The 12,192-nt window shown below is 32.1% G+C and overlaps 1 protein-coding gene across 1 annotated transcript; it reads left to right on the top strand.

Annotated features, from left to right (window-relative positions):
* Positions 1-2,362: 2,362 nt before the first annotated feature.
* GCK72_015314 (uncharacterized protein) lies at positions 2,363-11,699 on the top strand (the record flags this gene model as incomplete). The annotated part of the gene is made up of 8 exons (XM_053730773.1): positions 2,363-2,545; positions 2,596-2,754; positions 2,872-3,087; positions 5,439-5,585; positions 8,303-8,512; positions 8,568-8,726; positions 8,879-9,094; positions 11,508-11,699. 8 exons carry the CDS (start codon positions 2,363-2,365, stop codon positions 11,697-11,699), a joined length of 1,482 nt encoding a protein of 493 aa, XP_053585545.1.
* Positions 11,700-12,192: the final 493 nt, after the last annotated feature.

Here is a 12,192-nt window from a genome sequence, read left to right as displayed (position 1 = left end):
ATCAAGGTTTTCCAACGTTTTCATTATCAAATAACTATACTGCTCCACATAAATATACGTTCACCTATGAAAAATGGCAAAAAACCCATGTTTGCAGTATTTACAAAATCTAGATTGGAGGTTGAAAAGAATACGGTAGGAAGGGCTTTTCGGTCCCAAAGCGATTCAAAATAAGAATGAGCAATCTTTTTTTTTTCTTCATTTTTCCGATTTTTTCACTTTTGCGGCTCCACATAAATATACGTTCACCGCCATTTTTTCCACATTTTTTGAATAATTTTCTTAAATGTTCAACTTTTTTTTGTTTCTTCAAGGGTTGTCGGAAAATGGGACGTGGAAAACCACTGACTGATTTCGAAAAAGGCCAAATCGCAGCCAAAAATGACCAAGGATTGTCCAACCGTCAGATCGCTCGGGATTTGGGAAGATCTTTGGACGCAATCAATCGATTTATCAAGGATCCGTTAAATCATGGTACCAAAAAGTCGCCCGGACGTCCTTCTCTCCTTACAGTTCGAGATAAACGTCAAATCCTACGAAAAGCATCCAATGCTGTCATTACTTGTTCCAAAATCAAGTGTGATTTGAACCTTAGTGTATCAAATGAGACGGTGCGACGTGTCATAAGCAAAAGCAAGTTCATCAAATACCGAAAGATGAAAAAAGCACCCATGCTGACATCGGTACACCGCCAAAAACGCCTGGAATTCGCTCGCAAAAACATACGAACTGATTGGAGACAGGTACGGATTACGGTAACTTTCATAAATAATGTTCAAAGTTTCAGATTGTCTTTTCTGACGAGAAAAATTCAACTGCGATGGTCCTGATGGCTACAATTCCTATTGGCACGATTTGAGAAAAGAAAAACTTCGATTTTCGCGACGAAATTTCAAAGGAGGTGGTTGTATGGTTTGGGCAGCAATCAGTTCGGCAGGTCGTGTGAAGCTCTGCTTTGTTTCCAAACGGATGGATGGCTCCGAATACCGATATGTTCTCCGGCGTAGTCTTTTGCCCTTTTGGCGTCGTAATCGTCACAAAAACTATCTGTTTATGCAAGACGGAGCACCGTGTCATCGAGCTCGTAAGACAATCAAGTGGCTGGAGGATCGAAGAATCCCTGTTTTGGCCTGGCCAGCATGCTCTCCGGACTTGAATATCATCGAAAATGTATGGGGTTACATGGCAAGGAAGGTCTACGAAGGAAACAAGAGTTATGACAATGTTGGTCAACTCAAAAAGGCGATTGTCAAAGCCTGGCATGCCGTCGATCAGAATCTTTTGGATAACCTCTTTCTATCGCTGGATAATCGTCTCTATGAGCTCACGTTGTACAGTGGAGGTCACATCAATTACTAAAAATGTTAATCTCGGTTATTTTTCTGATTTTTGTTGTTGTTTTCGTCATGTTTTTTTGGGTGAACGTATCTTTATGTGGAACGAAAAATGTCAATTTTTCAATAAATCAAAAATTGTGCTATCTCTGTTTTTCTGTTCGGAAAATTACTGATGGATACACAAAACAACTTGAAACTGTACCAATTTGTGATAGGAACAAGTTTTCGAAAATTTTGAAAAAAGTGGTTTTTCAAAAAATAATGGGGTGAACGTATATTTATGTGGAGCAGTGTATACCGGAAACAGTGATATATTTTCATGTTTACTCATCCCAAAACAACATGTTTCCGTGAAAAAAAATAGACAGTAACATTGAAATACTGTTTTGTTCTATCTAAACAACATGGTCTTCAACAATGTTCTTGCAATCCAAATAGCAATTATCCTTTAGTGGTCCAGATGAATTTACCGAAATGATACTTTAAAAAACTTGATGTTTCAATAAGAACCAACATGGCGTTCCAAAAACAATTACTGTTGAAAAAATGACAATTTTAGTTCTGAAAATGTTCGTAGATACAGAAAGAGTATTTCTTTCTTGATAAGTTCAAATAACACTTTTTTTTTAATTAGAGCAAAACTAAATAGCAAAGAAAGATCCTTTGTTTCCAAAAATGAATTTTTGGACTACGTCTCTTGAAATAGTAAAAAAACAGATTAGTTTTCGAAAAGAAACTACTGTTCCAGCAAAAACTTAAGCCAAAAAAATTGAAACGGCTGAATAATCATTCGAAAAATTAACTGATTCAAAAAAAAGAGGAATTGAAACAGAGAAATAGAAAAATAATTGCATTCATTTTAAATACATTTTAGATTAAAAAGAACTCACAAAGCCTTTTAGAAATGTTTTTAATCGACATTAAATTTGAAGTTTACTATTTTCCTATGTTTTCATTTCCAGTTCCGAAAATTCTGCAAAAGTAAACCTTTATTCCAGAATCTGTTCTCATTCTTCTTCGACTACATGTCGAATCGTTTCCCAGCGACTGGAATGATGACGTCATGGTGTGCCAGTAACAATCACGAGACTCTACTCATTTTCATACTGGCTTCTCACTTTTATTTGGATTACCTGGCCATGGGGTTTCCATTTTTTATGTCAGTTCTCAGACTGATTTTTATGGTTTACCCAAACACTCATAAGCAGGTTTGTACATACGGATGAAAGAAATAATTTAAGGTTCAAAACGGTTTTAGATAATTAATAAATTGCTTCGTATTGCTCTGCCTTGTATTTCAATCTATCCAGTCTTCAATACATTCTTCATGTTTCCAGCCACTGGAGAATGTAGACAACTGTATCCTCCATACGAGTTCGGCTCCATTTTTATTCACTATTATGGGGAGATTGGAGGGGTAATAACCTATAAAACTGATTCTAATGGTTTTTAATTTTTTTAACTGTTTCATCCAAAACAGATTACATTTCTCAACCCCTTACTTATAATGGTTCAACTCAATTTTTATTTTCAGCTCAGCAACTCTCCATTCCTCCTTGCAAATATTGCTTTCTGGATGGGATCCACAATAAGTATCAACCTGATGGTTATCTTTCTGGTTGCCCAAGCAAGAAATCGGGGATCTCATCATGTTCAGTACAAGAGTAGGAAGAGTCGACGAGCAGAGTTATCGGTGACGTTGACGACGTTTGCAATGATTTTGTCGTTTTTGATGAGGGGGATTTGTTTGGTGAGTTGTGATTTTACTATTCTACTTTCATATCTGTGTTTGAAAATTGTAATAACCTTTTTTACTGTTTCATAATATTAATTTAAATTATTCCGTTTTTAGTCAATATTATTCAAGATCTATTAATTTGCATGTGCAAAAAATATATATTAAGAAACTATAGTAAGTATTTCTAGATTTCCACCCTGTCACCAGATCAATATTGCTAAGTTGTTATTCCAAATCTTTCGATCTCTTACAATCTGCAACTAGAATTTTGTGAGATTCCGTTCTGATAGTCAAGCATAGTACAAGTTTGAAAGTTTTCAAAACTGAAAAAAAAAGGAAAATTTTATAAATAGATTCACTGTTTCAGTCAACACAAATATTTAGTAATCAACATAGTTGTGCAGTTTCAGTTGAAAATGATCAATGTTAAATGTTGATTGATGCAAAGTTGCAAACATTACGGTTTTAACTGAAATTCTTCCATTTCCTGTTTTTCAGAACTTCCAACTACTAGTTTATCATGTTATAATAGAAATTCAATCGGAGAACATATTGTTAAAATTTTTCAAAACATTTTCTGTTTCAGAAAAACTATTTCATTATGATCTGTTTTCTTTTTCTGTTTCAGCCAACACGGGTTTTTCGTGATTTTAAAAACATTTCGTTTCGATGGCTACCAATAGTGTCTCTATAAATGCAAATTTACCTATTTTTTTTAAATCTTTCTTTAAAAGTACTAAGATTTGCTTATTGTGTTTCAGTTTTTTTTTATAAGAAAGAATGTGTTCCTTGAGAATTCTTTAGAAAATGTTTTTTGTTTCAGCTGAAACGACTATATAATCTTATTTCGAGGATATATTTTGATAAATTGTGAGAATCAGATTCACTGAGTACGTACACTTTAAAAACCGTCGAACAATTAGAGTTTCAATATTAATTTCCAAACGACTGTTACTGTTTCAGCAACAACTAATGAATAATCTTTTGAAATACTTACTGATCAATTCTTTTCTGTTCTCGAAGATAATTCTCACTTTAACTAAAAACGTATTAGTTTGTGCCTACGTTCGGTAAAAACACAGTGTTTCTCTTGATTCCTAGTTTATTAGTTTTAAAAGTTACAAAAAACTTTTACTGTTTCAGTTGTATCCCAGGAGTGTGAGTCAGACGATGTTTCTTATTCGGAACTTTATTACAACTGATTTCTATAGAGAAATGAATACCAGGATAACCGGGGCACGTGACTAGGGTTTCACGTTGAGGTTTATATACCTCTCGGTATAACAGTTTCAGTTGAAAGGAATGATTGTAGATAAATTTTCTGCTTCAATAGAAACATTAGGAAATTGTGAATTTTTTCTATTTGCTAGAAATGGTCAAGTGAGTCCATGCTATTTTATCTTTCAAAATTTGGACTTGATAGGGAAACGGTACCAGAAAATATGAATAACTTCGAAGCATTTACTGTTTCAGGCTAAACAAGTATTTGATTGCTTTCTTTAGATTTCGTTCCATAGTCGCATAATTTTGCTAGTTCTTTTAAATTTTTGAAATCAGATCTCATAACTGTTGTCCCCAAAATCCCCACACAAAAAAAAACAAAACTTTCAAATAAAAACTAATTTATTCATTAGCGAGTAGAAAATACAAATAAATTGACGTTGAATTCCAGTCATTTCCAAATAATTCATGCATTTGTTTTTGTATCTTTTATAGCTTTTTGTTTTTGATGATCTTCATTCACTGAAAATAAAGAATGTACGCTCTATTGATATTCCCTTCAAAACTCACTTGCTCGATTTGAAATTCTTCATGGTAAAATCTTCGAATTGAAAAACGAAAAAGATCAATCAGAAGAGAGTGGTCGAGAAGAGAAGAGAGAACTGATTTGTATCGTTTGATCGATTGTTATTGATTAGAAAAGTGGGCGGGGCATAGCTGACTAGGGTAGTGGGAGAATTCACGGGAATAATTAATTGAATAGTTTAGTTTTCGAGGGGGTTTTGTTAGAACACGAAAAAAATGTTGGCGTAAATTTTTATAATTTTCGAATTGTTTTCTAAAACACTCTAGAATTTCTAGTGTGAACACTGAACATTTGAAAAAAAAACTGTTTCAAATAAAATTTGTTAGCATTTAGTTTTTTGCAATTTTCAATTTTTTGTACCGTTGGTTCATGAATAAAACATCGCTTCAAGCTGAAAATATAGCAAATTTACAGTTTTTATTTTTTACAGTTTCAGATTTACAGATTCAGTTCTGATCAGTTTCATTTAAAGAAAAGTGTCTCTTCTCTTTCTGATTCACCCATCACCCCCAGTTCATTTACCCACACTCTCATATCAATTCCATTGTTCTTTCAGATAGTGTTCCTGACTATCCCAAGTGTCGCCAGCTGGCTCGCCATCATTCGTCCACTGGGTTCAGATGCAGAAGTTGTTGTCTCTCCATGGGTATTCTATTTGACTCATCCAGCATTTCGAAGGAAGAAACGACAGTCCACGATAACAGTTGGATATTCAATTAGTTTGGGTTCCGGAGGACGGAAGATATAATGGAATAAATATTTCTGAATAGTAGTCTGAAAACTATCAAATAATCCGGCAAAAATTGTTCTTTTAAATGCAGGTGGAACAACAAATTGAGATTCTACTTCATATGAATGTTTCAGTACCTCCGGAACGTCTAAAATTCAAACATTTTCCATATTTCATGTTTTCCATTTGGTAATTTAGCTTTCGAAATAAACAAAAATGAGTGTTGTTGTTTATATCCTGATTGAGCAATTCAAAAGATTTGTATTGCGAGAACAACGTGTCAGTGATAATACAACAAACACATCTCTTTATTCTTCAGAATACACATTTTGTCTGAACCTGAAATTTACATTAGTTACACACTGAAGGCAACAATTATCTTATTTAACGGCAACTGAAAAGTTTAGAATAATGCATTGGAAATGGGAAATTGGCTTAATTGAAAATGTTCTATTTGCAATGTAAAATATATACTTGAAACAGTTAATTTTTTAACTTCAAATATTTGATTTATTAGAAGATTCTGATAGAGATTGTGTTATACAATGGAAAAGCTTTAAAAATAATTTAAAGAGAAAAAATAAATATTTTTCACTGTTTATAACTTTTGTATTTTCTAAACTAGTTGCTGAAACGGTAACTTTTAAAACTAATGTTCGAAATAATACCCAAAAACTCAGGACGTTTGAAATTAAAATAAATAGTTTGGAACCGGAAATCAATTTATCAGATTTATATTTTTTCCTGAACCTTTCCCAATGAAAAAATTATTATTTTTCAAAACCAAACTCGTTTAGAACATAACAATTTTTAAGAATAAACTATAGGACCATCAAGGTTTTGTCGTTCTAGTTGTAAATATTTGTTTTCTGAAACACTACTTTTTTAATTTTAAAATAGTTAACAAGATTAACAGTACTCGCAAAAACAGAAGAAAATGTTGTTTTCCTAAACTTATTACTCATCGTAACATCTACCAACTGATCTTTCCATAGCAAAAACTTTTAAAAAATTTATCAAACAGTATCTCATGTTCTATAATCTCCCCTTATAAAAGATATACTTCTCTCTAAAAATTTTCAGTCAATTTTAAGTTATACTATCTTTGTATTCATGGAGCATTATTAGAGGAGAAAAGAGTTTATAGTCAACTCACAGATATTTCTAGTGGTTTCAATGGCGCATATTGTCATAAGTTACATAATGTGTAATAGTGTTAGGCATTGTTAGAGTACTACAGAAAAAATGAAAATAAAAATAAAAAAGTATGATATTTTTAGAATTCTTGAAAACTCAAAACTGGCACTAAGTATTACTTTCAGATTTAAAGAACAACCAATCGACCGAAATACGAAGTTTTATCGAACAGTCAATTATTTTTTTTATTTTGAATAGTACTGCTCGCAGAAACACTAGAAACAGTTTCTTCCTAATCTTTAATTAATCAACTAAAAGCAAAAACGTGTATAGGATCTCCATGAAACAGTATTTTCTATAATCTCCGCTTCCAAATTATATGATTCTCTTGGCACATATTGTGGTAAGTTACATAATGTTTTATAGAGCTAGGCATTGTTCGAGTAATATAGAAAAAATGAAAATGAAAATATATAAGTTTTCAACAATTTTTAGAATTGTTGAACTCTCAATATTGGCAGTCAGAATTGATTAGGTAACATTTTTTCTGATGTTTCAACTTTTAAGAAGAGTTGGGACGCAATTATTTTCTTTTGAAGCAATTCAAAAGATATTTAAAGGTTTTGCAGATAGCTTCATACTAATTCTTAAAACATGTTGTTTCATAATAAAAATAAACTGAAACAGTAAAATTTGTTTCTAATATGTTTCTTGAAGAACGTATTCATTTAAGACTTTTTGCAAAAATCATCCTCTGTTTTGAAACAATGAGCTTTCGTACCGTTTGCATATGAAAAAATGAAAAAGTAAAGCTTTTGTTGTTTGAATTCCATAAAGCACTTTCTGAATTATCTTTAAAATTCCAGTTTCCACACAAACTAAAATTGAAACAGTAAGAAATAATCTGTAATCAACAACTAGTTCATTGAAATTTATCAGCTTTTGCCGCTTATTGAGAAAATGACACTTTGGCACTTCCTTTGCTATTTTTTCCTTTTTCATATTTTATTTTAACTAGACTAGCAAATCTATCAATGCTTTCCAACGTTTTTACTATCAAATAATATGCCCGAAACAGTAAAATATTTTCAAGTTTTCTCGTCCCAAAACATTCTGTTTCCATAAGAACACAAACTGAAATGCAAAAACTTTGTTCTGTTATACCTAGATTTTAAAAGACTTGATTTGAAAATTTTATGTGGAAATACTGTCTCACATCGATACTTTTTTATTATTCTAGAGAAATCGTTTGAAAACAGTTTAATTCAAGAAAAACTAAAATTCAAAAAAAAGGATTCGGTCACATTTCTACATCCCATCAAATATTGAATATTCCAATCAAAATGTATCTTACAATCTTGTTAATCTGATGTTTATAATTTCTATCCACACAAACATCAACATATAAAATCAGAGCATTTTGAAATCAACACTTTTTGAAACAGTGACATTTTTTGCTTTGAGGATGTCAATTGATAACGACAGAGTTCACTACCATCTTATGTTTTAACCTCCAGTTCCAAAACTTCTGCAACAGTAATTCTTTATTCCAGAATCTCTTCTCATTCTTCTTCGACTACATGTCGAATCGTTTCCCAGCGACTGGAATGATGACGTCATGGTGTGCCAATAACAATCACGGGACTCTACTTATTTTCATTCTAGCCTCTCACTTTTATTTGGATTACCTGGCCATGGGTTTTCCGTTTTTTATGTCAGTTCTCAGACTGATTTTTATGGTTTACCCAAACACTCATAAGCAGGTTTGTACATAAACATGGGAGAAATAACTTATGTTAGGATTCAACACTGTTTCAGATAATTAATAAATTTCTTTGTATCGCTTTGCCTCGTATTTCAATCTATCCGGTCTTTAACACATGTTTCATGTTTCCAGTCACTGGAGAATGTAGACAACTTTATCCTCCATATGAGTTCGGCTCCATTTTTATTCACTATTATGGGGAGATTGGAGGGGTAAGAATCTATAAAAATTGCTGATTCACCTAATAAGTACTTTTCCTATCGTTATTTCCTAATTGTTTTAAAGTTTTTACTGTTTCTTCCAAAACTGATTACTTTTCTTAATTCTCTACTTATTATTCCAAACTCAAAACTATGGTTTTCAGCTCAGCAACTCTCCATTCCTGCTTGCAAATATTGCTTTCTGGATGGGATCCACAATAAGTATCAACCTGATGGTTATATTTCTGGTTGCCCAAGCAAGAAATCGGGGATCTCATCATATTCAGTACAAGAGTAGGAAGAGTCGACGAGCAGAGTTATCTGTGACGTTGACCACTTTTGCAATGATTTTGTCGTTTTTGATGAGAGGCATTTGTTTGGTGAGTTTGGATTTTACTATTCTACTTTCATATCTGTGTTTGAAAATTGTAATAACCTTTTCTTACTGTTTCATAATATTCATTTAAATTATTCCGTTTTTAGTCAATATTATTCAAGATCTATTAATTTGCTTTTGCAAAAAAAAAATATTAAGAAACTATACTAAGTATTTCTAGATTTCCACCCTGTCACCAGATCAATATTGCTAAGTTGTTATTCCAAATCTTTCGATCTCTTACAATCTGCAACTAGAATTTCGTAAGATTCCGTTCTGATAGTCAAGCATAGTACAAGTTTGAAAGTTTTCAAAACTGGAAAAAAAGAAAATTTTAGAAATAGATTCACTGTTTCAGTCAACACAAATGTTTAGTAATCAACATAGTTGTGTTGTTTCAGTTGAAAATGATCAATGTTAATTATAGATTGATGCAAAGTTGCAAACATTGCGGTTTTAACTGAACTTCTTCCATTTCCTGTTATTCAGAACTTACAACTACTAGTTTTAACATGTTATAATAGAAATTCAATCATAGAGCATATTGTTAAAATTTTTCAAAACATTTTCTGTTTCAGAAAAACAATTTCATAGTGATCTATTTTCTTTTTCCGTTTCAGCCAACACGCATTTTTCGTGATTTTTAAAAACATTCCGTTTCGATGGCTACCAATATTGTCTCTATAAATGCAAATTTACCTATTTTTTCTAATCTTTCTTTAAAAGTACTAAGATTTGCTTATTGTGTTTCAGTTTATTTTTTATAAGAAAGAATGCGTTCCCTGAGAATTCGTTAGAAGATGTTTTCTGTTTCAGCTGAAACGACTATCTCATTTCGAGGATATATTTTGACAAATTGTGAGAAATTATTTGATAAATTGTGAGAATCAGATCCACTGAGTACGTACACTTTAAAAACCGTCGAACAATTAGAGTTTCAATATTAATTTCCAAACGACTGTTACTGTTTCAGCAACAACTAATGAATAATCTTTTGAAATACTTACTGATCAATTCTTTTCTGTTTTCGAAGATAATTCTCACTTTAACTAAAAACGTATTAGTTTGTGCCTACGTTCGTTAAAAACACAATGTTTCTCTAGATTCCTAGTTTACTAATTTGAAAAGTTATAAAAAACTTTTACTGTTTATGTTGTATTACAGGAGTGTGAGTCAGACGGTGTTTCTTATTCGGAACTTTATTAGAACTGATTTCTATAGAGAAATGAATACCAGGATAATCGGGGCACGTGACTAGGGTTTCACGTTGAGGTTTATATACCTCACGGTATAACAGTTTCAGTTGAAAAGAATGATTGTAGATAAATTTTCTGTTTCAATAGAAACATTAGGAAATTGTGAATTTTTTCTATTTGCTAGAAATGGTCAAGTGAGTCCATGCTATTTTATCTTTCAAAATTTTGACTAGATAGGGATACGGTACCAGAAAATATGAACAGCTTCGAAACATTTACTGTTTCAGGCTAAACAAATATTTGATTGCTTTTCTTAGATTCTGTTCCGAAATCCCCTAACTTAACTAGTTCTTTCAAATTTTTAAAACTTAATTACCCAATCAAATCCCATAACTGTTGCGTCCGGAATCCGAAACGTCCGGAACACAGAAAACAGAATTTTCAAATAAAAACTAATTTATTCATGAGCTAATAGAAGTTCCAAATAAATTGACGTAGAATTCCAGTCATTTCCAAATAAAATAATACATGCATTTGTTTTCGTATATTCTATAGCTTTTTGTTTTTGATGATTTTCACTCACTGAAAATAGATCATAATAGAAAGTGCGCTCTATTAACATCCCCTTAAAACTCACTTGATCGATTTGAAATTCTTCATTTTAAATTCCTCGAATTGAAAAATGAAAAGGATCAATCAGTAGAGAGTGGTCGAGGAGAGAAGAGATAACTGATTCGTATCGATTGATCGATTGTTATTGATTAGAAAAGTGGGCGTAGCTTAGCTGACTAGGGTAGTGGGAGAAGTCACGGGAAAAATAAATTGAATAGTTTTGTTTTCGAGGGGATTTTGTTAGAACACGAAAAAAATGTTGGCGTAAATTTTTATAATTTTCGAATTGTTTTCTAAAACACTCTAGAATTTCTAGTGTGAACACTGAACATTTGAAAAAAAAACTGTTTCAAATAAAATTTGTTAGCATTTAGTTTTTTGCAATTTTCACTTCTGCCTTTGGTTCATGAATAAAACATCGCTTCAAGCTGAAAATATAGCAAATTTACAGTTTCTATTTTTTACAGTTTCAGATTTAATGTTTCAAATTTACAGTTTTAGTTCTGATCAGTTTTATCTTTAAAAACAAGTTTCTCTTCTTTTTCTGATTCACCCACCACTCCGGTTCATTTACTCACACTCTCATATAAATTCCCTTTTCTTTTTCAGATAGTGTTCCTGACTATCCCAAGCGTCGCCAGTTGGCTTGCCATCATCCGTCCACTGGGTTCAGATGCAGAAGTTGTTGTCTCCCCATGGGTATTTTATTTGACTCATCCAGCATTTCGAAGGAAGAAACGACAGTCCACGATAACAGTTGGATATTCAATTAGTTTGGGTTCCGGGGGACGGAAGATATAATAAAATAAAGTCGATTTTTGATAGCATTCTGAAAGCTATCAAAACATCAATATTCTGACAAAATGTTGTTCTTTTTAAAGACAGGTGAAACAAAGGGATTCTACTTCATATGAATGTTTCAGTACCTCCTGAACGTCTTAAATTAGAACACTAAGGGTGAAAATTACATTGAAATGCAACGCCAAGGTTGCCAAATTTCTTTGTTTCGAAATTACTTGAATATGAAAAATAAAATATTTAAAGCCGATACGGTAAATACAATTCCTTTTTTATATATTGACACTATTCCGGTAAGTTCACATCGGAAATATAGAAAAATATTTATTGTTGTTTATACCCTGATTGAGCAATTCAAAAGATTTGTATTGCGAGAAGAACGTGTCAAAAATGAGTGCTAATACATCAAAAACATCTCTTTATTTGTCAGAATACACATTTTGTCTGAAACTGAAATTTACATTAAGCTTCCATCATTTAAGCTTCGAGCAGGGTA

This window comes from Caenorhabditis remanei, chromosome IV, assembly GCF_010183535.1.
Source record: "Caenorhabditis remanei strain PX506 chromosome IV, whole genome shotgun sequence".
NCBI lineage: Eukaryota > Metazoa > Nematoda > Chromadorea > Rhabditida > Rhabditidae > Caenorhabditis > Caenorhabditis remanei.
This window is presented reverse-complemented; position numbering and strand designations above follow the sequence as displayed.